A 27,838-nucleotide genomic window follows, 5' to 3' on the forward strand; every position below is an offset into this window, starting at 1 on the left:
TTTCTCCAGCCACATCATTAAGAAGGCCGTGTATTCTCTCTCTAAAACTGTCCCGGTCTTCATGTTATTTTTGATGTACCCCTTCCACCCGCCGATTCCTTTTGTTTCTAGCCGATGGGTCAGCTTGACCAAATAATGGAAGGGAGTATCGGGTGAAGAAATGTCAAGGCCGGTCAACATCACAACATCGGCCAGAGTGGGGGTCATGGGCCCATGTCCGAAAAGAAACGTGTTGAGAGCGTCAGACCAAAAGTAGGAGGCTGCTATCACTAAGGGTTCATTTCTCTCCATTTGGGACAGAGAAAGATTGATGCATTGGCCGATTTTTCGTTCATCCCATTGAACTCTCTTGGAGTTGGCTATTCTTTGGTACCACTCTTTCCAACCGGGAGTTTCATTCGGCCAAGATCTAAAAGTGCCTGACCAATGATCCAAGTTCATAGGCGACTGCTTAAACGGAATCCTATGGGTTTCCAAGTTGATTAGGTCGGTTGGGTCTGGGTTCCCCATAGGGCCTAAACAAATGAGACCAGGAGCTTTAAAAAGACAGATGGTTATTTGGTGTCTGACTGCCTAAAAAAGGAAAAAAGGGAAGAACTAAGAACGGATCTAAAAAGATGCGTGGACGGTAAAGTAAAAAGGAACGTTCCGGATGAGTACCTCTGGGATGAAGGTCATCGTTGCCGACAGGGCTGCTGGTGGAGCTGCCGCCGATGATGAAGCCACCGGTGGAACCTCTGTCGCTGATGGAGCTGCTGCCGTTGCTGGTGGAGCTGCCGGCGGAGCCTCTGTCGCTGGTGGAGTTGCTGATGGTGCCGCCATTGGGAAGATGAAGCAGAATGCGGATGAAAGGGGGATCGCCGGAGAATGCGGTTGGAAGCTAAAAGGGCGTCGGAAGAAGATGGAAACTAATGTGCCGGGAAGGAAGTTACTGGCTTGTGAAGAAAAAATACATGGCATGCCAGTATTTAAAGACGGTCCGAGAGGGGTAAAGGCGGGATTTTTACCACGCCGTCTACACGAATTTCAGGGGAGCGGTTGTCTCAGGCACCCATTTTGAAAAGATTGCAATCATCAGATAGGAGACCGTGAAACGGAAGGAGATTTTTGACGCGTTTGTTTTGGAGGAGAAGTTAAAAAAAGAATTTTGAAGTAAAAGTTAGGTTTTAGTCCGAAACTGGGGGGTATGTGTTGATGCCAGATTTTGACACGTATGGAATCGGCGTCAAGGGAAGAAAGGATTGGCCGATGCGGCAGATTAAAAGGTCATGATTGGGAATCGGCCGATTGGTGCTACAGTTGGGGATCGGCCGATTGGCGCTATAGTGTTTTGGCGGACGGAGTTGGTGGAGGTCGGTCGATTGGAAGGCTGGAGCGATTGGGCCAATATGGGCTTAAAGTAGGTCAGAGGAAGAAGGTGGAGAAAGATTGGCCTGTGGGAGTATAATAACCAACTTCGATACGAGTTGTGTTTGTAAATATTCGTTTTCGTTTAAGATTAGAGATAGATCCTAGTCGGTTAGGAAATTGGTTATAACAGGCTATAAATAGCCATCTTCAGAGATTTGTAAACAACACATCAATCAATACAAACAAATCTACCTTTTCATCGTACTTTACTTTAAAGTCGGCAACTTCGCCAATACTTTTATTCTTTCACGAGTTCGTACGGATTGGCAAGGCTGCATCGACACGATCTCCGGCCGATTCTGTAAGTTCCGTTTATCGAGTAATATCTAAGCTTTAACTTCGGGTGCATCGCTGTTGTTTCGTTTAGATTTATTCACCAATTATCGATATTTACTAGAATTATAGGTTTTATCTATCATTCTAGTTTTATCACCAGTTATCCAGCTTGAAATTTGAACTGTCGGCTTTATTACTGTTATTTTCATTCATCATTATCGCATAGCCGATTAGATCTATTTCAAGTGTTGCCTTTGTAGCCTTGTCTACTTTACTCTAGTAGTTTTCTTCGTAATCGCTACGTGATTGTCGGCTGTATCATAGCCGATTATATTTTTATAGCAAATCGGCCGATTCGCTGATACGCTTTTCGAGATCGGAACCTTAGCCGATCGGAACCCCTGGAATTTGACACGTTTTCTTCCTTGCCAATCAACAGGTCAGATTGGCTGGCACGCCGCGCGAACCGCACGAGGGCGATCACCCGAACAGGAGTTAAGCAGATTCTCCCGGGTCGTGTGTCCGACGCTGAGGGTCAATCAGCTGACTTTTAGCGCCAACAATTACGTTCCTATAAAATAGGACTGAGAGGAATGCAAACGAACATGTTCTGGATGGAGGGGGAGTTCTATTAAGCTCTCCCGAGGTCTTTCTCAGTTTTTCACCCTGTTTGTTCTTTCCATTTAGAAACTAGTTGGCCCCTCTTCGAGGACGGTTTTCTACCCCAACAGTTTTGGCGCCCACAGTGTTTTGTTCTTGTAACCGTGATGGCACTGACCAAGAAAGCAAAAAATACCAATCCATAGATGCTGCTGATGACCCATCGACAGCAGCAGCGAACCCCCTGGACATCGTGCCAAGTTCAAGGAGGGTGCAAAGACAAAGTGAAGATGAAGTTGAGGGTGAAGACATCACTGATGGCCAGTTTCAAGTTGACTTGACCGATGCGGGAGTGGAAGACGAAGACTTGGCTACTCTCAAGTGAATCGAAGCAAGATTGTTGAAGATGTTCCGAGATGCACAGTCCATGTCCAATGTCCAAACAAGAGGACAAGCCAAGGCAGCCATAATGAAGGCAAAAGGCAAGGTAACCCAAAGGGAGAAAAACTCAAATACCAAACTATGTTAAAAGAAGTAGTGAAAAAGAGAAAAGTGCTAGAACAGTTGCAGAAAGAGAAAATGCAGGATACTGTAAGGCAAAGAACAGAACAGCTGCAAGAGCAAATAAATGTATTGCAGGCATATATCAACTCTTTGCAGGCGCAAAATGATAACAACCCAATTCAAGTTGAAGAGAGTCAAGGTGACAGCGAAGAATATTGGAAAGATGATTCAAGTCTTGAGGCGTTTGGTGGAATGTACACCGCAGTGGCAGCATAAGAAGGGAATTGCATAACCTTACAAGCCGAAGCTAGTTTCACCTCTAACAATCAAACTGGAGTTGGCAGACTGGCCTCCAAGATTTAGGGTGCTAGCGTCGATGCCAGAGTACGATGGGGAGTCAAACCCGAGGCACTTCGTCTTGAGGTACAATGCTGCAATTTCTTCGGGAGGTGGAAATGATTGCGCAAAAGCTAAAGCACTAGTGATGGCGCTCAAAGGCTCAGCTCAGCAATGGTATGCATCATTGCCAAAAGGGAGTATTCTTCATGGGATCAACTTCGGGACAAGTTGTTTGACAATTTTCAAGGATTTCAGCCTCAAGAGTACACTTCGGGTGATCTCCATAACATCAAGAAAGGAGAAAAGGAATCTTTGCAAGAGTACATGAGAAGGTTTGTGAAGGCGAGAGTGAAAGCACCTTAGGTACTAGAAAACACAGTGATTGATGCTGGTATTAGAGGGCTAAGGTTGGAGCCCTATGGAGAGTACTTGGACAAACGAAGGCGTAAGTCCGAAAAGCAACTCTTTGACATAATGCAAGAGTACTGCAAGTCTGATAGAGGAAGACAGAGGAGAAAAGATGAATACAACGCATGAATGAGAAATGACAAACCAAAGCAAAATTGGTAACCGCAATAGTCGAATAGCCAAAAATTCCAAGCGTACCCAGCGAAGCCAAATTTTTAGCAGCAAGAAAATACTGTTAATAACGTTTCTACGCAGCCTAACTTCCAAAATTCTTCATATCAGTTCTCTAGAACGAGAGGGGGCCGAGGGAGGGGGGTCGTACGAGTTCAAGAGGAGCCCACTTAGGAAGAGGATCTGCAGTAAACAAAATACCGTGCTGTTGGTTGCATTGGAAAAACAAAGGTCATTGGACAAATGAGTGTAGAGCAGCACTAGAGGTGAGGGAAAAAGATGCCACAAAGCAAAGAGAGCTAGAAGAACAGGCGAAGTTAGTGAACCACACTTCGTCCACCTTTCAGTCAGCTGCTTACAGCTCTACACCAAATTGGCACTCAAAGTAACAACCAAATTACTTCACACAAGGGTTTTATCCACCTCCTCCACCGTACAGTCAAATGAGACCGCATATCCCAGTTCAACATCAAAATTACAATATACCGCAGCACCTAAGGTAGATCCACCCCAACAAATGCCTTCGCAACAACACCGTATCAAGGAACAAGATCATTCGGGCCATAGAGTAAATGTGATCAATGCAATTAGAGGGGGCTGCAACTTCCCGGTGTTTGAAAGCAAAAGGCATAAAAAAGATCACATACGCGAAGTCAGTCAAGTCTCTTCAGGTTAGGCATTTCGATCGAAGTGGTCTCACATATCAATAATATTCACAGAAGCAGACATGAAGTTGAACAAGTTCCCTCATGAAGATCTGCTGGTAATCAGAGCCATCATGGGCAAGAACGCAAAATATTTATTGGGAAACAATGTGGGTGGAATCTTGGTAGATAAGGGGAGTTCAGCTGATGTCATAACTTACAATCTATTCAGCAGGATGGGTTTCAAAGACACTCAATTGAAAACAACTATGAAGTCATTGTATGGCTTCGAAAACAAAAGAATGGAGGCTCGTGGAACGATCAAAATGAATGTGAGCTCTGAAATGATTAATTTCGACGTGATTGGCATCCCGTATTCCTACCTAGCGATTTTTGGCAGAGGAGTCATCAACAAGTTTGCAGCCGTGATTAACATGCCATTTTTATGCATGAAAATTCCTACATATAACGAAGTACTCACTATGTACGGAGATCAGGAGGATGCTAGGAAACGAGAGCACAATACTGGGACATATAAGAAACTAGTTCACATGATAGAAGAGGAAGAAGAGGAGATAAAGTTCAAAGAGCAAGATGAGAAATCAAAAGACAAAGAAAGAGTTCGTCCCATTGAACATACCAAAAGAGTACAACTGTGCAAAGATGTTTTGGACAAGACAGTCATCATAGCAAGAGACTTATCTGAAGTAGAAGAACAACGCTTAATAACTTGCCTTAGAAATAACCAAAATGTGTTTGCATGGAGCCAAAAAGATTTGCAAGGTGTCCTTTGAAGTGTAATCAAGCACAAGTTTGAAACGGATCCAAAACTGCCACCGCGAAGATAGAAATTGAGGGTGTTATCCCCAGAGAAAACTTTAGCAGCGCAAAGCGAAGTCCAGAAGCTGTTAGATGCCAGAGTAATACACGAAGTGCATTACACTCCCTGGCTCTCGAACATTGTCATGGTCCCGAAGAAGAATGAAGATTGGAAAATGTGCATATATTTCATATTGTTGAACGAGGCGTGTCCTAAAGAGGACTACCCCTTTCCAAGAATACATATACTAGTAGACTCTGCAGCAGGCTACAAAATAATGTCTTTACTTGATTGTTTCTCTGGGTATCATAAGATTTGGATGAGAAAAATTGGCGAAGAAAAACGAGCTTCATTACACCATTTGGAGTATTCGGTTTTGTGAGAATGCTGGAAGGACTTCGCAATGCCGAACCAACATTCAATAGAATGATTCAAATAGTGCTGAGCCCTCAATTGAGAAGAAATGTCTCTGCGTATGTTGATGATGTCATTGTGCAAAGTAAAAAAGAAAGAAGACCACATCGCAGACTTATGTGAAACTTCTGCAAATTTGAGAAAGTATGGTCTCAAGCTTAATCCAAAGAAGTGTGTCTTCAAGATAAAGAAGGGAAAGTTGTTAGGCTGCATGGCGTCAAAGTCTAGCATACAGGCAAATACTGAGAAAATTGAGGCGATTAGAAAAATGAAGCAGCCAAGAACAAAAAGAGATATCCAGAAATTAATAGGAAGAATTGCAGCTTTGGGACATTTTATTTTGAAGTTAGCAGCAAGAAGTTTTTCTTTCTTCAAACTACTGGTAGTGAAGAACAAATTTGTTTGGGGGGCTCAAGAGCAGAAAGCATTCGATGAGTTGAAAGCGCACCTAAAAAACATGGCAGTTTTTACAAGCCCAGAAGAAAAGGCGAAGTTGTTATTGTACATCGCAGCGTCCAATCTGGCGTTGAGTGCGGTGTTAGTAGAAGAAAGAGAGGTTGACGGTAACATGAAGCAGTTACCAATGTACTTTGTTTCTAAGGCTTTGGCGGGCACGAAGAGGTTTTATTCTGAGATGGAGAAAATGGCTTATGCAGTTGTGATGGTTTGTAGGAAGCTAAAACATTATTTTCAGAGCTATACAATCATTGTGCCAAGCTCTTTCCCTTTGAGAGACATGTTTGAAGATAAAGAATCTTTTGGCAGAATTGAGAAGTGGGCAACTGAGTTGTCACAATATGTAGTGAACTTCACTTCGCGGTTCGCAATCAAATTGCAAGTTTTAGCTGACTTTGTGGCAAATTGGACTATGTCTGATGAGTACAAAGAAAATGTAGAGCCACAAGAGAAACCTTGGGAAATGTATTGTGACGGGGCATATTGTGATGATGGAGCGGCAGCATCAGCTGTATTGTTGTTGCCTTCAGGAATCAAGTTGAGGTATGCCGTGCGCTTGAGCTTCGCAGGACACACAAATAATGTTAAGAAGTATGAGGGATTGTTGTTGGGACATCGCAAGGCAAGAGCACTGGGGGCTAGGAGACTTATAATTAGAACAGACTCCGAGCTTATAGCAAACCAAACTGGGAAATCATACAAAGCAAAAAATCCAGAGATGACAAAGTATTTGAAAATAGTGAGATCAATGGAAAAATACTTCTTCGGTTTCACAGTCCAAAGAATACCAAGAGAAATGAACGGTGAAGCAAATGAGCTAGCAATGAAAGCAGCAATAAAAGAGCCATTGCCACTAGATGTGTTCTCGAAGTGGCGAAGTACAAATCCATAGATTGCGATGAAGCCCTAGTAAAACTTGTGAATGCTATCACGAGCAAAGATTGGCAAGCACCCATAATCACATTTTTGTGAGGTTATTATGAGCCAGAGAGTGAAGCAGGTAGTAAAATAATGGCCTTGAGGGCAAGAAGTTATTTGATAAAGGGGGAAGGGTTATATAAAAGAGGAGTATGCTCGCCATTGTTAAAGTGTGTATCCACAGAAGAAGGAAAGAACTTGTTGCAAGAAATACACTCAAGAATGTGCTCTTCGCACATTGGCACTAGGGAATTGGTGAGCAAAGCTTTTCATCAAGGATTTTACTGGCTAATAGCAATTCTAGATGCTGAAGAGATAGTGTGGAAGTGTGACAATTGCCAAAAACATGCAAACTACAGCAAGACTTCATCATATGAAATACAACTGCTTCCACCGGTTTGGCCATTTGCAAGATAGGGCATTGACATTGTGGGTCAACTGCCAGTGTGTTGGGAAATAAGTCTCAGGGAGACTAACACATGACAATGTTGGGAAGCACTCGTGGTTCAACTCGAGAAAATGAGCATACGTTTACATCGGGGTAGGGCTCCCTTTTATACTGTCTCGGAGGACACTTTACATTCCACAATTACCCTTATTCAATGACTACATTCCTAGAATATGCCATACACGAAGGTCTTTTGGAGATTACTTGTACGACTTGGTCTCCTACGGCAAGTCATGCTTCTCACACCTCCAATCAGCCCCGTGAATTGCGCTCTCAAGCGATTCTGCGAATCACGCCTTCACATTTCCAAGTCCTTCACACTTTTAACCTCGGACCTGAAGCCATTTTAACCTCGAGCTTTGAGACTGTCCTAACTTCGCATCGGAGAGGCGCCAACTGTGTGCCCTGATCCTTGTTTCAACAACCCTGCACAAGACAGCAAACAACTCAGTGCTCGGGGTTAGCTTCGAGCATTCGAGGGCAAGCTTAGTTATTGTGTGGTGATCAGCGATTGTCTCTTAGCTTTGAGGCAGAGCTCTTAGCAGCGCAACGAGGCTATAACTACTCTTTCACGTCAGATTTGTCCCCTGAGGTTAGGGACCCTCGCCCGAAGCTACTTATTTTGTGGGGCTACGTTAAACATGTTAACGTAACGACCTCGAGGTGACTATATTTTTGGGCGATCCCCAATAGTAGCCCCTCATGGGCGAGGCTCGACACCGACGACCAAACCCGTGACTTAAGGATCTTCTCCCAAAAAACGCCACCCTCGAGCGTCGGTTAGAAATGAGCCAACGGTTACCTTTTTGGTCTTACGTGTTGATTTCCTATTGGATGACTTTTCATATTCGGCTCGAGGTTCCAGGCGCTGTTTCGCGCCTTTTACCGCGCCCATAAAAGGGGTGGTACGGGTTGCTTTCATTTTTCCCCTCGCGGCTCAGACCTTTGTGCTCCTACTTTGCTCGTTGCTTTTGTTCTTTGAGATTCATGTGTTGTATGCTCTTGTCCTTGGCCTTGAAGATCTCGAAGGTAATGATGTTATTTGCATCTCTCTTTTGTTGTGAGTTTTTACCTTGTTTTTATTTCTGAGATGATGTTTTGCTGCCTTACAGCTGGCTCGTATTATGCAAACTACAAGGCCCATGACAGCAGAGGAGTTTGCTGAGCAATCTGGGCTTCGCAATGAGGCTGAGGAAGACCTGGATCTGGGCAAGGCCGTTGAGGACACCGTGAAGTTAACCTACGGTGACGAGGGTACCGCGGGTAGCGGTGACTCCGAGGCTGGTGCTGATAGTGATGAGGATCTTTCTAGCATCAAGGCCGACTTGTCAGAGCTGATGCTAGGCAAGGAAGTATATGTTCCCACTATGCGGTTCGGGAAGTCGACAAGGGTTACTTCCCAGAGGGTGTTGCCAGGGCACCTGGTGATGAAATCGTGCTGACGCCTAGGGTAGGCAAGGCTATTATGTTTAAGGATTTTTTCAATGCCGGATTGAGATTTCCATGTGACAAGGATTTGCACAATATTTTGGACTGATACAGGGCAAGGCTTCAGCATCTCACTCCAAATGCATTTGTTGCTCTTTCCAAGTTCTATTGGGTGCAGTGTACGTTCGGTGGTCACATCGACGTTGATGGGTTTGCGAGGTTGTTCGAACTCCACATCCAGCGGAAGAGAGTTACATTTGACGATGAAGAAGGTACCTTTGAGACACAGTTCGGGTGCTGTACCTTCGCGACTCGAAGAAAAAATGAGAAGCAAAAAATCACGAGGGTTGAGCTTTCTTATGCACAGAAGAATAGATGGGATGACGATTGGCTAAGCTACTGGTTCTATATTAAGGTTGACATGGCTGATGCATCTAGTATCAGTCGATCTTTCTATCCTTTCTGTGCTCCCTTGGGCCTTATGGAAATATCTACTACTCCTACATTTACGAGGTCCAAGGTTGTCAAGGAGTGCGAGAACGCTTTCTTCATAGCCTCAAAGTCGATCTTCGAGCGAGATCTTGTTGAAGAGTTTTTGGCAGCTAACATCTGACCCCTTTCCGATGGGTAGGGTCCACTGGAGATTGTGCCAAAGGAGGTCCCGTGGAGCACTAGCCCGCTCCCTTACCCTTGTTTCGGAGTGGAGCTGCCTGAGGGTGCCAACCCCAATCTCTTTGCAGAGGATGTTGAGAGACACGCCATAAATATTATTGGTCCATACACAGAAAGTAAGCTTTCATCCGCTCGAAGGATTGTTGGACATGAGCTTTGGGTTAACCGCGTTTTTGTGGAACATGGAGTCGAGGTTGCGCCTCGCCCGAAACCTCATAAGGTTTCGAAGTGAATGCGAGAGGCCAGCACGATAGGCTTGGAGTAGATTGGTGGCAGTGGTAGGGGAAAAGGAGGAAAGCCGAGAGCACAGCTCCTAAGGCTGCGGCAGTGGCCTCAAAGAAGGATGATAGGCAAGCGAGCGTCATGCTTGAGGCTACGATAGTGATGCTAAAGACCTCCAACCTCGAGGCTCAAAATAAGAAAGAAAAATTTGGACAAGGCTCTTCGGGTGAGGCTGCAAAATCTTCCGCACCCCCTGCCTCCAAAGTTGTTCCGGTTGCGACCAAATTCGGGGTCGAGGCTGCCGGCGCACTTGCCGGTATGAAAGTGAAGAAGTCCATGGAAAAGTCTCGCGTCGGCAAGGCCATTATGATGATGATGATGTTCTTCTGGATGTGGACTTATCTTTGGTCCCTTTCTCGGTCCCCGAGGCTAGCACCCCTCCAAAGGAAGCTCAGACCAAGGTTGCTGTGCCCCCTCTGCACCCCGAGGCCAACCCTCCAAGGGAAGTGATTGTAGAGACCACTTAAGAGATTGAGGCGTCTGCTTTGGAGCCAATGAAGCTAGGTAAACATGTCACTGTGCGTTTGCCTAGGCTGAGATTTTTTGATTGCAGTGGTGCCTCTTTGAAATTTCTGATGGAGTTCGAAAAAACCATTAGTGCAGCTAGGGGGATATACATGGAACATCCTCCAATGTTTAGAGTAAAACCTTATGCTGCAGGTTCTCAGTTGCCTTCATCCTTGGAAAGCTATAACGAGGCCTTTGGCACCAATCTTAGAGAGGAGCTTGTGTCCATACATGTGCCGGGGTCAGGTGAGGACGATAATCCCTACAACTTACCTTTGTTGTGGGGAGCTAAGGATGGGATGCATGCTGTAGATAAAGTGGCTAGGGAGGTTTTTAAGAGGTTGGAGGGGGATGGCGACGAGGCGGATGGAAAGGAGGCTCCTACTCGAGGTTCTGGGAAGTCCAAGGCTCCTACTGAGGATGATGACGAGGACAGATCTTTTAATCCTGAGAGTAAGTGCTCGGTTCTTAGCTTGGTTTTGTTTATACTTAATCTCTGCTTTGCTATTTCTTGACATGCCTTTCTATTGACAGAGTATGAAAAATCAGTTATGCGTTTTGAGCCAAGCAGCTTAGCTAGGTCGTAAGCCACCCTCGGGTATAAGGTACTTTGTTCGACACCCGCTATTTTGTTTCTTATCTTTTTTGTTATTTTAGTTTTTTCATTTTTGATGTTTTGATTTTGCAGTCTGTTATTCTTGGCAAGGTCGCTATGAACAAGCTGGCGGTGAAGGAGAAGAACATGCTTGCCAAGAGCACAAAGATGATGCAACTCGAGGCTAGAGTTGCGAGGCTTGAAGATGAAAATAAGATTTTATGTGGCTTAAAGCATGAGCTTTCTGAGTCGAACTCCAATCTTAAAAGAAACAATGTGTTGCTCATGAACATTTGCAGGGAGCTTGTCCAATAAGTTGAGAAGCTAGAGAACAGCGCTGAGGAAAATCATGGTGTTTTGGAGAAACTCCGAAACACATTAGAAAAGGATGAACAAGCCATTCATATCCTCGGCAAAAAGCTTCAGGAGCAGAAGACCATTCATTGTGGAGGCGGAGCAGACTCTTAAGAAAATATTTGTCGAGATTTATGAAGGATACAAATCTGCTCTTTTGGAGTTTGGTGTAGAGCCTCTTCCATTTCCAAGTGGTGAATATGCTAAGGCAATGTTTGATTGGATGGATAAGCAGTTCAAAGGCTTGCCTGAGGTTATAACTGGCATTAGTGACTTTGCTGCTTTGTTTTGCCTTGATAGCGTGTTGCAGCTTCTTGAAGAGAATAGGTGCTCTCATTTCTTGACGCTTGCGGCTCGCTCCCACAAGTTCCCCTTGGCCTCCGAACTTGGCGCAAGGGAGAAGTCAAAAAACGTGAGGGCTACAAAGATGAATTTTTACAAATAGCTTTGGGCTACCTTTGGGCGAGAATACACAAGGCTGGTTGCTCAGGAGCGGCTTGTGCAGGTTGGAGTTCACATAATTTTGTATTTCTTTGGCTTGTTTTTTTATCACCTGATGTTGTTCTTTATATGTTCGCAGACCAAGGCGGAGGAAGCGAAAGGCGAAGGTGGGAGTAGGAACGATGATGATGATCAAGGAGGGTAGTGACTGTTGAGGCTACCTAGGAATTTGTGTCTGTGGTTTAGGACGTTGTTGATAAATTCGATACTTGGTTGGCTGCTTTTGCGGGCCAAATTGTAAATATTTGTTGCTCGACCGGAACTTAAGTGCTTGAGGCTGGTTACCTTTAGCGTTCGTACCCTCGCGGATCTCTTTTTGTCTCAACGTTTTTGGTTTGAGTGAATTCACTTGCTTGGCAATGAAACTGTAGCATAAAGGAGCGAGTGCTGTTTGTTCTTTTTGAAAACGTCATCCCCCTGCTCTACGCTCGCAGGTCTTACTCTGGGTTGTTTCTTCACGGAAAGAGGATGAAAATGATTTTTGTTCACCAGAAAATATCACCCCCCCTTTTCATTCTTTTCCACGAAAGAGATTGGGCTTAGATACTGCTGCCGAAGATCTTGTTTTTATGAATAGACTACAAAAGACAAGAGTAGCAAACTTTATTTTTTCTGAAATAAACGTCACCCTCGCCCTTATCATCTTTTGCGTGAGCGAAGCTAGGTGAATCTTGATTATCTTCAAGATAAGTCAACGGAAAACTTGTTTTCAAGTTTTGTTGACTTAAAAATGCAACGACAGTTTGGTTGATATCGCAACCCTTAGTTGCTTCAACCATGAAATTTTACAAGGTTATGAATTTGTGTTGGTTTTACCGACTTCGTGGCTTACACTACGAGGTTTATTTGTGGCTTAGCATGCACTTTTGGAAAGTTGGAACTGAGCTGCCGTAAATCATAGTTGGGACCGAGGCTAGGACCTGAGAAAATAGGGAGCGATGATGCCTTTTTGGAAAAAATGTCACCCTTCCTACCCTGCTGTGAAATTTTTGGCCGAGGCTAAATCCTTCGTGCAAAAGGACAAAATGAATTTTTCAGTTGAAAAACGTCACCCCCCGTTTTGTCCTTTCACGCGGAGGGGGTTTAGACTGAGCATAGCTCTGTCTGAGTGTTACCGCAGCCTTTGGTTGCTTATTGCCACCTCTCTATTTTCTGACTTGCAAGTTTGGGCCTAGTCGCCATGACCCTTGAGTGAAAATATAAGTTTCTACGCATATAGTGCGCATTCAATGCTAGGCTATGCAACTTCTTGCCACTTTAACATATCTTGCGTAGAAATGCAAGTTTTTCATCGTGCAGAAACACGAGGTTATGCAACTTGTTGTTGCTTCAAGACTTGCACAGAAACACAAGTTTTTCATCGTGTAGAAACGCGAGGTTATGCAACTTTGTTGTTGCTTCGAGACTTGTGCAGAAATGCAAGTTTTTCATCGTGCAGAAACGCGACGTTAGGCAACTTGTTGCATCTGAGACAAAGATCATAAGGGGAACTTCATTTCATTGAATAGTGGAAATTTATAAGGATTTACCTCGTTAAAAACCTTGCCTCCAGAAAGGAGCCCCCCCTAGCAAGGAAAAGAGTGCAGTCCAAATGCGAAAATGTAAAGTGCAATGAAGTAAATTCGTTACCCTCGATGTTGTTTATACCTTCACAAGCCGAGGGTAGTTTGAACAAAATGTTAAGGGTAGTACTTACGCAAGCTATCGACGTTCCATGAGTGTGGCAGCTCCGTGCCAAGCTGGTCCGCAAGATGAAAAGACCCTAGCCTATTACTTCGTGTGACAATATATGACCCTTCCCAAGCTTCCTGTAGTTTCCTGAGGTTCTCCCAATTTTTCTTCCTCTTGATGACAAGGTCACCCACTTTGATTTCCTTGTGTACCACTTTTTTGTTTCTCCACCTCCTTGTTTCTTGCTGGTACTTATCAATGTTTTCTGCGGCTTGCAATATCTCAAGCTCTATCATATCTTTTTCAATTTTTATATCATCTGGGTTAACCTCGGTCTGCAACACTCTCAAACTATTGTTTTTTATTTCCTCTGGTGTCATTGCCTCGGAGCCAAACAACAGTCAAAAGGGTGTAAAGCCTATTGCTCGAGATGTTGTGGGACCAGATTACCCTTGGGAGCTCATCCACCCACTTTCCTTTCTTTTGATTGAAGAGGCATTTCTTGATGGCTGAGAAGATTAGGCCATTTGCTCTTTCCACCGCCCTATTTGATTGGGGATGATACACTGAGGCAAACTTTACCTTTGTACCAATGCTATCACAAAACTCCTTAAAATCATAGTAGTCAAATTGCTTGCTGTTGTCCACAGTTAGTTCCCTGGGTACTCCGAATCTACAGATGATGTTCTGCCAAAAGAATTTTTGGACTAAGCTTGAGGTTATGTTCGCCAGCGGCTTAGCCTCGATCCATTTCGTAGAGTAGTCAACTGCTACTACAACAAACTTGCAATTGCCTTGAGCTATTGGGAGCGGGCCGACTAGGTCCATACCCCATCTTTGTAGAGGCCAGGTTGGTGGGATAAGTTGTATTGGCAGCGATGGTGCATTCTGTTGGTTTGCCGTCTTTTGACAGGCTTCACAGCTTTGTATGAGGCTTTGTGCGTCATGAATTGCGGTGGGCCAATAGAATCCTTGCCTTAGTGCTGTACTTACCAAGGCTTTGGATCCTATATGCGACCCGCAAAAACCTTTGTGAATTTCATCTAGTAGCTCTTTCTTGCTTTCTGTGTCTATGCACCGAAGACAAGGGGTTGATTTTCCTGACTTGTATAATTCTCCATCAATTATTATGTAGCCCCTGGTAAGGCTCAAAGTAACCTCTCATGTAAGCCATTATTTGGGCTCTCTAGTCAAAGCTTTCAATTGCGTTTATTATTTTCAAGGCTGACTCTTTTGTCGATGGTGTGTGAATGATTTTGTAGAATACGTCGGGGGAGGGGGGCATAGGCTGACTTTGTGCTGCTGCTTTTGCAAGTGTGTCTGCCTCATCATTCTCCGCCCTCGGGATGTGTTGTACAGTGAAACCTTTGAAATGCTTTTCCATTGCTCTTACTGGTGCAAGATACTTGACTAGCTCCGACTCTCTAGCCTCGCTATTCTTTTCTATGTGCTCTTTAATTACTTTAGAGTCTGTCTTTATTATGAACACTTGTTGACCTAGGGCCTTCATTTTCCTTAGTCCCATGAGCAGTGCTTCGTATTCTGTGGTGTTGTTTGTAGGCCTCGCATCACTTGCGAAGTTGAGCCTTGCAACATATCTCATCTTGACGCCCGATGGCGAAGTTACAATTGCCGAGATTCCAGCCCCTCTGTCACACCAGGCACCATCACAGTGTTTATACCATGGAGTCTTGACCTCGTCTTGGCTGGCACATGGACACATCTAGTCTACAATGAAATCCGCCAGGACTTGTGATTTTATGGCACTTCTTCTCTCGAAGTCTACAACATATTCTGACAACTCTGATGCCTATTTAGTGATCCTCCTTGAAGCTTCTCTATTAGTAAAGAGATCTTGTAGAGGTTGGCTTGTGACTGCCATGATTCTATGGCCCTCAAAATAATGTCGCAGCTTGCGCGCTGCCATAACTACTGCATACGTTATTTTCTCTAGCTCCGAATAGAACAGCCTTGAACCTGATAGTGCTTCCGATGCAAAATAGACCAGATCTGTTTCAGCTTGCCATCGATTTCTTTTTCTTGAATCAGGGCAGCGCTGATAGCTGAGTTTGAAGCTGACACATATAGCAAGAGAGGTGATTTTGGCTCTGTTGGGCACAATTTGGTCATGTTTGTCAAGTATTCTTTGAGCTGTTGGAAGGCCTCACTTTGTTGTTCTCCCTACTCAAACTTTCTAGAGTTTCTCAGGACTTGGAAGAATGGTAAGCTTCACTCCGCGGCTCTTGGAATGAACCTGTTAAGGGCAGCAATTCTTCCTATCAACCTCTGGACATCCTTCACCGAGGCTGGCTCCCTCATATCAACTAGTGCCTTGATTTTGTTCGGGTTGGCTTGGATGCCCTTCGTTGAGACTAAGCACCCTAGAACCTTGCCTTGCTGAACTCCAAATACACATTTCTCTTGGTTGAGCTTTAGATTTGCTGCTCTTAAGTTGGCAAACGTTTCGGCAAGGTCGAGAATGTGATCTTTCCTCTTATCACTTTTCACGATTATATCATCGACATAAGCTAGGATATTTTTGTGAAGCTGTTTGGACAGGATGATTGCTATCATTCTTGAGAAGGTTTGCCATGCATTTTTTAGCCCCTCTAGCATCCTTACGAAGCAAAAGGTTCCGAAAGGTGTTACGAATCCCGTTTTTCCCTCATCTTCTTTTTTTATTCTAATATGATGGTAACCCGAGAATAAATCCAACAACGACAACATTTCACTATTTGCAGCATCGTCCAGCACCTTGTCTACTCTTTCCAACGGGTAGTCATCGTTTGGGCAAGCCTTGTTTAGGTCAGTGAAGTCTATGCACATTCTCCACCTGCCATTCTTCTTTTTGACTGGTACGGTGTTGGCCAGCCATTAGGGGTAGATAATCAGTCTATGACATTAGCCTCGAGGAGCTTTTCAACCTTGGACTTTACTACTTGGGCCTTTTCATCTGACATTTTTCTGAGCTTTTGCTTTTTCAGCTTCGTGCCAGGCTTTATGTCGAGGCCATGCTCGATTATCTCTCTGTCAACCTTTTGGAGGTCACTCGCGGACTAGGCGAAAACATCTTTATTTTTGTTTAGGAAATCAATTAACTCCTTCTCTTCCTCAGGCTCGAGGTTAGCCCCTATTGTGACATATCTGTCTAGGATGTAGTCATCTAATAGGACTCTTTTTGTTTCACCATCCACGCTTATTTTTATCTTCTCTTTGTCCCTCTTGGGCTCAACATATGGCTTTTTCTTTTTCTGCTCTTCAGCCTCGTTAGGGGTTGTTAGATGGTGGATATTCTTTTGTCCCTAGGTTACACCCTTTTCTATATTTCTAGCGGTTTGTTGGTCGTCATAGACTGTGATGACTCCTTTCAAGGCTGGAATTTTCATACATAAAAACAACTGCCTGATGCATCGAACTTGTTAATGAACCCTCTCCCAAGGATGGCAAAGTAGGGGTAGTACATTTCAACAACATCGAACATTATACGCTCTGTTCTTGCATTATCGAGGTTTTCAAATGAAACTGGTAATGCTATCTTTCCCAAGGCTTTAACTGGCCTCCCCCCGAAGCCAAGTAGTGGGACTTTTGCTGGCTCGAGCAAGTGTGGGTCAATTTTCATCTCCCTAAAGGTGTTTGCGAAGATGATATCCGCAGAGCTGCCATTGTCCACTAGGACCTTCCCTATCTTCCAGCCAGCAATGATGGCTTCAATCACCATCGCATCGTTGTGCGAGGCTGTTTTCAATTTGAAGTCTTCTTCTGTGAAAGAAATTGGCATGTGTGCCCACTCTGCCTTAGCTGGGGGACCGTCAGGTATGATTGTGTTCACTTGCCTGAAATAATCTCTTTTTTGCCTTTTATTTTCAAACTCAAGGGAAGACCCTCCGGTGATTGGCATTATCATGCCATAGGTTGGTAGAGCATTTGAGCTATCCTCGTGACGTTCGGATTGTGAGGACCCCCCGAGATTGGCATTATCATGCCGTATGTAGGTAAGGCTTTGGGATTGTTGTTTTGTGGGTTAGGCTAAGCTTTTGGAATTTCATTGGGTAGATTTGGTGGTGGTAAGGGTATCTCTTGAAGAGGTTGGAAAGGTATGAAGTTTGTAGCCTGCGAGGTTAATTGAGTTTAGGGGTGAAATTGCGGTGAGTGTTGCCATGCCATGGTGGGCTGGAAAGTTGCGAGGTTGGGGCTTGGGTAGTATGGTGGTTGTGGCCAAAAGGTGGTATGGTGGATGGTTTTGAGTGCTTGGGCCGCCTTCTTTTCTTCGGCCATTCTTTTGAGGGTCTTTACCGCCTCAGGGCAAAAATCAGTTGCATGGTCAAGTTGTTTGCCATGAAACGTACAGTAGAAGGGTCCTTTTTTGTTGGCTACTTTGGTTACTTGGCCTCGGAGGCCCTCTGCCTCAGCCTTTTCCTCTTCCAGCATGGCCGCTCCTCTGGCCGTTGCCAAAGTTTGGTTGATATTGGTGGTTTCAGTTTGGGTTTTGGTTTTGGCTTTGGTTTTGGTTTTGGTGCGAGGGTTGGTTACCCTCGATCGCCAGCACTTGTTGGGTTGGGTGCGAGTGGTGGTGGTGCTGGTTGTTGTAGGGTGAGGTTTGCCAGTTTCGGTCTTTCTCAGTTTGCCTCTGGCGGTTTCTCTCTGCCACCCTCCTCCTATGGTCTTCATCCGATCTACAATATTTGTCCAGCTCAGCGAACAGGGTTTCCATTATTTTTGGCTTTTTCCTTGATAGCTTCGAAGCTATTGGCCCTGGATTGATCCCCTTGATGCAGGCCGCTATGGCCACGCTATCCTCCACATCTGGAGTTTGCGACTTAAGTTGGACAAATCTTCTCACATAACCTTCTAGAGGCTCTTTATGTTTTTGCACACAGTTGAATAGGTCCATCTCATCAGTCATGGCTCTATGAAAGCCTTAGAAGTTTTGAATCAGCTTGGTTTTAAGATCGACCCAGCTATATATGGACTGTGGCGGGAGTAAAGAGTACCAATTTAGTGCTGCACCCTCACACACTATGATGAATGACTTTGCCAATACCACATCATCTGCCCCTGCCGAGGCTATGGTTGTTTCATAACTCATGAGGAACTGGCGAGGATATGTTTGGCCATTGAACTTTGGTAGTGCAACTGCTTTGTAGGTTGTGGGCCATTGGGCTGTTTGCATGCCCAAGGATAGTGGGGAACTTTTGTCGATAGTTGTATATGCGCTTGTTGCCACTGGGGTGTTGTGCCCAACGAGGCTAGGATTTGGGTATATGATGGGTGTATCATTGGTGTTGAAAGTTTGAAGTGGTGGCTGTGGTGGCTGTTGTGGTGTGTTGCACAAGTATTGCAACTCGTTCAACTCTTGCTGCAACTCCGCTAGTTGCCTTTTAGCCTCATTTAGTTTTGCTAGCTTGTTGGCTGCTAGTCTTTATGCCTGGAGCTCTTGAGCAAATTTCTCTTTTTCTTTCTTTAACGCCTCTAGCTGTTTGAGTGCCGAGGCTAGCTCTTCTTCTGTTTCACTGAGGCGTTCATCATGCGTGATTGTTTGCTGAAGTGTTTGGCTCGTGGTCCCCGCCTCAACTCTCCCTTTCTGTGATCTTGTTCTTAGATTAGCCTCAATTCTTTTTAGCTTTTCTGCCTTATCAGTGTTAACTTGCTCAACCGAGACAAGTTGCCTTTCTTCCCCTGCCTCATCTTCTGTGATTCTCGACACGACAATGTTGGGAAGCACTCATGGTTCAACTCGAGAAAATGAGCATCTGTTTACATCGGGGTAGGGCTCCCCTTTTATAGTGTCTTGGAGGACACTTTACATTCCACAATTACCCTTATTCAACGACTACATTTCTATAATATGCTATACACGAAGGTCTTTTGGAGATTACTTGTACAACTTGGTCTCCTTCGGCGAGTCACACTTCTCACGTCTCCAATCGGCCCCGTGAATCACGCTCTCAGACGATTCCGCGAATCACACCTTCACGTTTCCAATGCCTTCATGCTTTTAACCTCGGACCCGAAGCCATTTTAACCTCGAGCTTTGAGACCGTCCTAACTTCACACCGGAGAGGCGCCAACCGTGCTCCCTGATCCTTGTTTCAACAGCCCTGCACAAGACAACAGACAACTTGGCGCTCGGGGTTAGCTTCGAGCATTCGAGGGCAAGCTTAGTTATTGTCTGGTGATCGGCAATTGTCTCTTGGCTTCGAGGTAGAGCTCTTAGCAGCACGGCAAGGCTAAAACTACTCTTTCATGCCAAATTTGTCCCCCGAGGTTAGGGACCCTCACCTAAGCTACTTATTTTGCGGGGCTACGTTAAACATGCTAAACGTAATGACCTCGAGGGTGACTATCTTTTTGGGCGATCCCCAGCACAGTGGCACCAGGAAATTACAAGTATGCAATTGTGGTAGTAGAATACTTCTCAAAGTGGATCGAAGCCAAACCAGTACAAATGATACCTTCATGTGTGATTGAAAAGTTTTTCTGGCAAAACATAATATGCAGGTTTGGTGTGCCGCACGAAGTCACAGTTGACAATGGAAAATAGTTTGACAGCTTAGAGTTCAGGGAATTCTGTTTTTAGGTGGGAACGAAGTTATGTTTCACCTCTGTATATCACCCGTAGTCAAATGGTGCAGTAGAAAGATCCAATGGAATAATATTCACGGGGATCAAGAAAAATATAACTGACATGCCAAGGGGCAAGTAGGCCGAAGAGTTGCCAAGAGTGATCTGGTGACATAACACAACAGAGTCAAGAGCAACAAGTTCTCTCCTTTCAGGTTGCTATATGGAGAAGATGCAATGGTCCCGAAGGAAATAAAGCTAGGTTCACAACGGGAGACATGGTGCTGCGAAGAAAAGCTAAAGCCATGTGAAAATTACAGTCTAAGTGGGATGGACTGTTCCTGATGGTAGAAACAAGACCGGGGGCCTACAGACTCCAAACTAAGGCGAAGAAGTGCCATACTCCTGGAACAAAGACATGCTACAGAAGTATTGGGTATGAAGGAGCTGAGTCGAAGAAGAACGAATTTAGTATTGTTTCTAGGTTCCTTTTATTTTTAAGCTTTTGTAATTTAAATTCTACAATCTTTGTATCAGAAACGTTGAGCGAAGCCATACTCTTTTCCTCATGGGGAGAGTCTTCGTTGGGATGCAATGTCTCAGCAAAGATGTGAGGTCTTTAACGAGGTGGACTTCTTGTGTAATATCTCCTTGTGAAATATAAACAAGGGCTCCCTAGAAAAAGAACAAAAGAGCAGAAATACAACATAAAACGCCGAAGTGACAAATCTCTACAATTCGAAGAGGACTCACTTTTGGCAAACCAGAGTCAAAGACTCATAATAAGTGAATCAGTGAACAATGGGGTAGATAGCCTTGAAGTCCATGAAATTCACTTAAGCACACGGAAATGTGACACTAATTTTGCTAGAAACAGCGAAGTGAAAAGTCTATCATGGAAATATGACAGCCCCTCATGAAACGTGGAGGGAAAAAAAGAGTCAAGTCGTGAAACGTGAATTTGCACGCAAAAATTGAAGTCAGGCTGACGAGCCACTTCATGTATTCTCACACAGGTACATCATGAATTAGAAATCTTCTATTGACAAGTCAAATAGAAAATAAGGGGGAGGCACTTCGCGAAGAACAATTTTATCTTCGATTTGCAACACAAGATTTCTTTATTAAAACATCAAAAAATCAGTCTTCGTTACATACGATATTACAACACTCTTCGATCAAATGCTTTACAACAACATCAACAATCTCATTTGCAACTGAACGAGAAAATTTTCATCAATTACAACACCTGAAAATGTGAAAGGAAATAAATCAACAAAAAGGAAAATTACAACTCGATATATTTACTCACAAGAATGCTTGTGAATAAATTCAAAGCTAGAGTCTTCAACGAAGTCAATAGGTTCAGGTTTTGGATCGAGCAGATTGAATCGCCCAATGAAGGGAAGCCTGAGGCTAATGCCATCAAGATGGCGAAGTTCTCTCTCAACATAGCGGTGGTGAAGAATATAGTCATGCTCGTGTTGGTTGTGAGTGGATTATTGGAAAAACGACCTTGCAGATGCATTTCATTCGTCATATTTTCAGATTTTATAAGACCAAAACTCATGAAACGAAACTATGGGAAACTTAGTGTGGAATTTACACCATAACGAACCAAACATAAAGTAGTCACCACGATTCATAGTCACTGGCAACACACCTTTAGTAACTTGCGTAGGGACCAACTCTGGCACCTGCGTAGGAACCACTATTGTTTTAGTACAAAAGAAGTGAAATCCAGCCACAATGTTTACAAGCCAAGAGCTTAAACAATATCCCTCACACCTCTCCACTATGACTTACATCAGTAGAAGGTTCCGTAGAAGCAGCAGCAGTGGTAGCGACAGGGGCTCCTTGCAAAGTAGTAGTCGTAGGATCTGCAGGTGTCATACCGAAGGGACCAGCTCTAGCGCTTGGACCTCGTTGTTGTGCAAAAAGAAACAACGTATAGATAAGTAAAGAATGCAAGGAGTAACAAGCAAAGGCTAAAGTGAAAAGAAAAGAAAACCTGTTGAAAAAGACGACGTCCTTCTTCTACAGTGAGTGCATAACCAGCTTGCTGAAAGAAACCCCGCATAAAATTCTTCGCGATGTTCTTAGGAAAGGGAGGAATCTTGTCAGCAGAGACATTGTTAGGCCAAGCATAATCACGGTCGTGCAGTCGGCGCAAGTCTGACTTCGAGATAACCAGCTCGCTGCCATCTATGGGTGTAGTCATGAGTGAACAAATAGCATGAGCAAGAGTTCGCGCAGATATACTGCAGCAACCAAATCCCCAAATGCACGCCCATTGACTCCAAGGGACTGAATGCCATCCACAACCCATTTCAGAATGTCACCGATCATGTAGTCTTTAAGGTTGAGTGGAGGAGGAGCTGAACCAAAGCCAGTGAATGTTTTCTTCATTTCAGCATGGATATAATGGAAGCACTCATCAATAGCATCAGTATATTCTTGATGATCTTTCTTCAACTTCTTAAACTCCGATCGCAAACACATTAATTGTTCAACCTCTTGCCACTTCGCGTCAAGATAAAGTTGGAGCTGGTCAGCACGAGACTTTTCATTCTCAGCAGCTTGTGCAAGGGCGCGAAGTCTCTCAACTTCGGCCTCAAGCTCTTCGTTTCTATTCGAAAGGGAATTTTTCTCAACCTCAAGCGAAATAGATTTGTTCTTTTCAGTGTCAAGGGCAGTAGCCAAAGTCTCTTTCTCAAACTGAAGTTTTTTCACAACTTTGATCTCTTTGGAGAGCGCACTTTCAGAAGATTGTTTAGACAACTCACTCTGCCGCAGGTCTTCGCGAACGCGCCGTTGAACAACATGGCAGGCAACGAATGCCTTCAAAGACAAATCTTGGGCATGCGTCAATATTTCTTCAGCACTCTCTTGGCCAAGGTCCTCTTCCATAATGAGAAAGCTAAAGCTATCTTGAGCTTTTTGTAAATCACTGCGTACCCGGTGACCACTAGAGAAGTGCAGCACCTTGCGTTGAGTACCACCAAAAAGAAGTGTGCCCTCCGCCAGGTCAAGTCGATTAGCAGCGGCAGTAGGGGGCTCTGCGCTCATGAAAAGGGCACTACTAGGATCATCACTTTCTGTCTCCGAATCAGAACCCTGATCATGCTCTGAAATGTCCTGAGTAGATCGCCCCGCCAAGGTCACAATCCCTGCAGTGACGACTTGTTCAGCAGAAGCCTCCTCTTCGTGAGGTACAAGTGCCAACTGACCAGGTACCACCTTGGGCGCAGGGGCGCGCGGCTTGGGTGGAGGGCTGCGGTCGCGAGATCGACGAAGTGGAGGCTCGTCATCACTATATTGGATCTCAAACGGCTTGCTAGCGGTGCCAACAGTAGCTTCAGCAGGGATAAGTGGGCGAGAAACCTGGTCTTCGGTACCATGTTGGGCTGCGGGCGAAGTGATCTCAATATCATCTTCATGACTGGGACTCGCATTCAATGCGTCATCTAAAAAATTCCTTTTGTCTTCCTCGGGGTCAGAACCAGCACCTTGATTCTCGCTCTCTTCGGGGCTGGATTCAACAACTTTCGTCGAAGCAGTAGGCTTAGAGCGAGAATGCTTTTGAGCGTGAGGAACCGAAGATTTCTTCCGTTTACTCTGCCTTTTGCCACGAGGGGCTGGAAGAGCAGCAGCTTCATCTGTAGTGGCAGTGCCTTTCTTAAGGGCGCGTTTTAGCGTAGCTTATTTGTGAAGTAATGTGGCTTCACGTGTGCCACTCGAACTTTTGAAGAACTCAAAGACTCAATTACTGCAAGAACCGTCTAGCCACTTCTCTAGCTCATTGTACTCTTTGGCGCTTTCTGGGTCCAAGATGATGTTGGCCCTCTCCTCCACGTCTTTGACATCAATGTCTGCGAAAATGTTCCAAAGGAGTCAAGAATGATGAGCAGAAAGACAGAGTTGACATAAAGAAGTTAAGCAAAGAGAAACAATAGTAAAAACACCTACCATCCTTCGTCAGGTTAAAACTACGAGCGAAGTCAGGAATCTTGATTGGGCTAGAGAATTCTTTCCAAGCAGCGATAGCCCAGCTGGCTCTCACAGGAAAAATCTTAACAGCACAATACTCCTCAACCAGGTCCCGCGTGCCATACGACTTCGCCAGCTCTTGAAAGGCAAACATAAAAAGCCGAGAAGTGTCCTGGTCTTCAACCTCGCAAGACATGTCTTTGGGTATTTCACGAAATTGCTTGCAAACGAGAGGATTGGTACCAGTCTCAGGATTCACTTCGACAGTATGGTAGAACCAAAAACAGTTCCAGTCATCATCCCATTTATTCTTGTATGAGATCACGGGGGTAGAGCTCTCGGCCCTGTAGCAGAAGTTGAGGCATCCAAACTGAGCTTCTTCTTTAACTAATTTACCATTCTCACCAATGCGCTCAATGTATTTGGGTTGCTGATGAACCACGTGAGCTCGAGAGAAGTTCTCGGCGGTGGGAGCGACACCCATAGTCTTGCACACCCACATGAAGACGCTCAAGCGAAGTACTATATTAGGAGTCAACTCATGCAGAAATGTTTGGTACTTGAGCAGAATTTCTATGACGACGGGGTCAAGAGGAAAGCGAAGTCCGGCATTGAATAGATCTCGGAAAACAACAACTTCGTTATCCTGAGTAAGAGGAATAGTTTTAGATCCGGGAGCCCTACCACGACCATCTTCAATTAACCCAGTCGTAGCAAAGTCACGTATCATCTTTGGAGTGACACGACTTCGCCTGAACACAGTGGTCGGAGGAAATTTAGGAGTCTTTGGAGCCTTAGGAGGGGCCATCAGATCAAATCTACAAGAGACGGTCACCGCACGAAGTGTTTAAGAATAAACTCAAAGCCAGAAGAACCGAAGTAAAACGAAAAATGAAAACAAAGTAAAAAGAAAAACATATAATATAAATACACGAAGAAAAATACCTGAGGAAACAAAAGTCGCGGGGGCAAACGTCTATCCCACGAGGGCTCGGGACGTTTGACTCCCTATGATAACCCGACCTTTTATAGGCAGGGGAATGGGCGCGAAAGTCGAAATGCCGGCAGTGGTTAGCGCGATACGAGGAGACATCTTATCGATAGGATACATATAAAAAACACTGCACGAATGAGTCGAAATGGGGAGGTGCTTCGGGGGTCCTGCCTTCCCCAGCGCAATGGGCAAAGTCGCTAGTTCGGCTCGTCGAAGATGATCCTCACTAGCGAGGGGCTACTGTTGGGGAAGATAACTTCGCACAGCATCCCCTCCCTCATTTCGAGATTTTGCAATGGGCTAACGCAATGGGTTCGTGCAGAAGTGTTGTGGTTTATCACGTGCAGGAACAAAGAGCCGGTGCGGAGGAATAACTTCATCATCTTAGTGATCGGTCAAGGCAGCGAAAGGACTCCGGGCTCGAGAGGGATGCACGAGCCAGGGCGGAGCGAGGGCAGCGAAGTCGTCAGCCAGTGACGGAGACCCGGGAGCCTACTCGCAATTTCGGCAACCAGCGAAGTGGTGACGACGTCTTCGTCATGCTGGCTCACACAAGCCCAGCTGTAAAGTGATGAGTTGTAAAAGAGTGTGACAAAAGTGGCATAATGTTACTGTAATACTCTCGGATATGCTTCGCATAAAGTGATAAAGGGGGCAATGAGTTGTAAAGTGTAAAAATTACAGCCCTATAAAATGGGATCGAGAGGAATGTAATCCAACACAGTTCTGGACGGAGGTGGAGTTGTGTTAAGTTCTCCTAAAGTCTTTCTCAGTTTTTCGCCCTTCCTGTTCTTTCCATTTAGAAACTAGTTGAGCCTCTTCGGGGATGATTTCCTACCCCAACAGACCCCTTTCCTGGCACTGATACTCGACGGCACCTTCGTCGTGTCCCCGTTCCTCGGCCTTGGCGCTTGGCTCCAGCGCGACGAGCCGCCGGAGCAGCCGTCCCTCTTCGAGACGGTGCAGGGGAAGAACCCGTGGGATCTGGCCAGCCGCGAGCCAGCCTTCGGCTCGCTCTTCAATGAGGGTATGGTCGCCGACAGCGGCTTCATCATGGACATCGTCATCAAGGAGTGCGGCGACGTCTTTCGAGGGGTGAGCTCGCTGGTCGACGTCGCGGGAGGGCTCGGCGGGGTGGCCCAGGCCATCTCGAAGGCGTTCCCTAACGTCAAGTGCAGCGTGCTGGATCTCTCTCACATCGTGGCCGATGCTCCTGCTGGCACCAACAGTGCCATGTACTTGCATTGTTTTCTTTGGTCAAATTTATCACGATAACGCTAAGACTGGCATGCAAATGACTTTCCTCTAGTTCATGAAAGAGACATAAACACACTATATATTTGTTGTTAACAATCTCAAGTGCTCAAGTTGTGTAAGATGTTCACATAATTTCTCCAATTTGTTTGTTTGGTTTCAGTGCATTTGCACGATTGGGGCGACGCCGAGTGCGTCAAAATATTGAAGAACTGTAGGAAGGCTATACCACCAAGAGAGGAGGGAGGGAAGGTGATAATATTGGATATGGTGGTTGGAGCAGGGTCATCTGACCTAAAGCATAAGGAGACGCAGGTCTTGTTCGATCTCTTCATCATGTTTGTCAATGGCATCGAGCGAAATGAACAAGGCTGGAAGAAGATTATCTTCGACGCTGGATTTAGTGATTATAAAATCATACCAGTCCTAGGTGTTAGGTCAATTGTTGAGGTCTACCCTAAAAGAATTCGTTGGCAAAGTGCATACGAAATTAATTATGAATTGCTAAGCCTAAGGAAGTGTGTGTTTAGCTCAAGCTCTCATCTTTCAGTGCAGCACGTCATAGCGCTTGCAGGTTTCCATAAAGCTTTAATCAATGCGTCCATCAACAAGTGTCATATGTGAGTACGATCCTGTACGTTTGCGATTTTTTACGGGTCAACGAAGGGGAACAGATTTCCCCACCGGATTATATTGCAAAAGGAGAACAATCACAAACGCCAATCGACATCAGATTACAGCAACATTTTGGGTAGGAGAGGAGTTACATAAGGCACATACGAACTACATATTGGGAAACATTGCTAAATACCAGAGTTCACCACCCAAGCATCAGCTGCTGAAATGGTCTATGTTTATGCAAAATTTAGGGTTGAACAAAAATTCAAGCAAGGAGACAAAAAAGATAAAATAAGCATGTAATCGGATTGGATTGTCGGATGCACTGTTCATTATTCCTTGGTATATTTTAGATTGTTTTAACGATAATTTTTTTTTGTTCCATGGTGTATTGAGTTGTTATAGTAGTGAATCATACAAAATTGTAGAGAAAAGAGAATTTTGGATCAGACACAAAATATCTAGAGGAGGATAGAGGGGAGAAGAAAAATAAAAGAAGGAAAAGAAAAGAAAAAAGAGAGGAAACCTGCAACTAGTAAATGAGCTACAAAGTCCCGTGATAGGGCCGTCCCAGCAGCCTTTTCTAGCATGGCAGCCCAATCATCCTTACCCTAGCCTGCTCCCTCTCGAGTTCTCGAAAAAGTGACATATAGCTGTGCCCACTATAGAAGCTCTCGTAGCACCTGATTTCTTTTCCTCAATACAATGTTAAATCTAGTCCAAGCCATAGATCTTAAATTAGAATAGTTGAAAAATAAAAAATGGAAAGCCTTAAAACACTCCGGTGTAAAATGAATGATGCATATCTGCCGGTGAATCATAAAAAAAAATTAAAATTGAGTAGTCCTGCTTGCCGAAAGGACTGAGTTTATGTTAATTGGACAAGAGGAAAAGGGAAAAAATGTGGCTAGCCATGCCCTTTTGTTGCAAATTATTATTCTACCGCTATAGTTTAACCATGCTTTTCAAAAATTGTCCTACAAATAAAGATTAAACGATATCA

The 27,838-nt window shown here is 44.7% G+C and overlaps 1 protein-coding gene across 1 annotated transcript in view; it reads left to right on the forward strand.

Annotated features, from left to right (window-relative positions):
* Nucleotides 1–26,841, forward strand: part of LOC117849057 (O-methyltransferase ZRP4-like) — a 45,217-nt gene extending 18,376 nt beyond the window's left edge. Inside the window, exons 4-5 of the mRNA XM_034730659.1 lie at nucleotides 25,845–26,209; nucleotides 26,381–26,841. Of these exons, the coding sequence (XP_034586550.1) occupies nucleotides 25,845–26,209; nucleotides 26,381–26,841 (826 nt within the window). The remainder of the gene's footprint in view (nucleotides 1–25,844; nucleotides 26,210–26,380) is intronic.
* The last annotated feature ends 997 nt before the right edge of the window (nucleotides 26,842–27,838 follow it).

Source organism: Setaria viridis, chromosome 3 (assembly GCF_005286985.2).
Source record: "Setaria viridis chromosome 3, Setaria_viridis_v4.0, whole genome shotgun sequence".
In the NCBI taxonomy this organism is placed as follows: domain Eukaryota; kingdom Viridiplantae; phylum Streptophyta; class Magnoliopsida; order Poales; family Poaceae; genus Setaria; species Setaria viridis.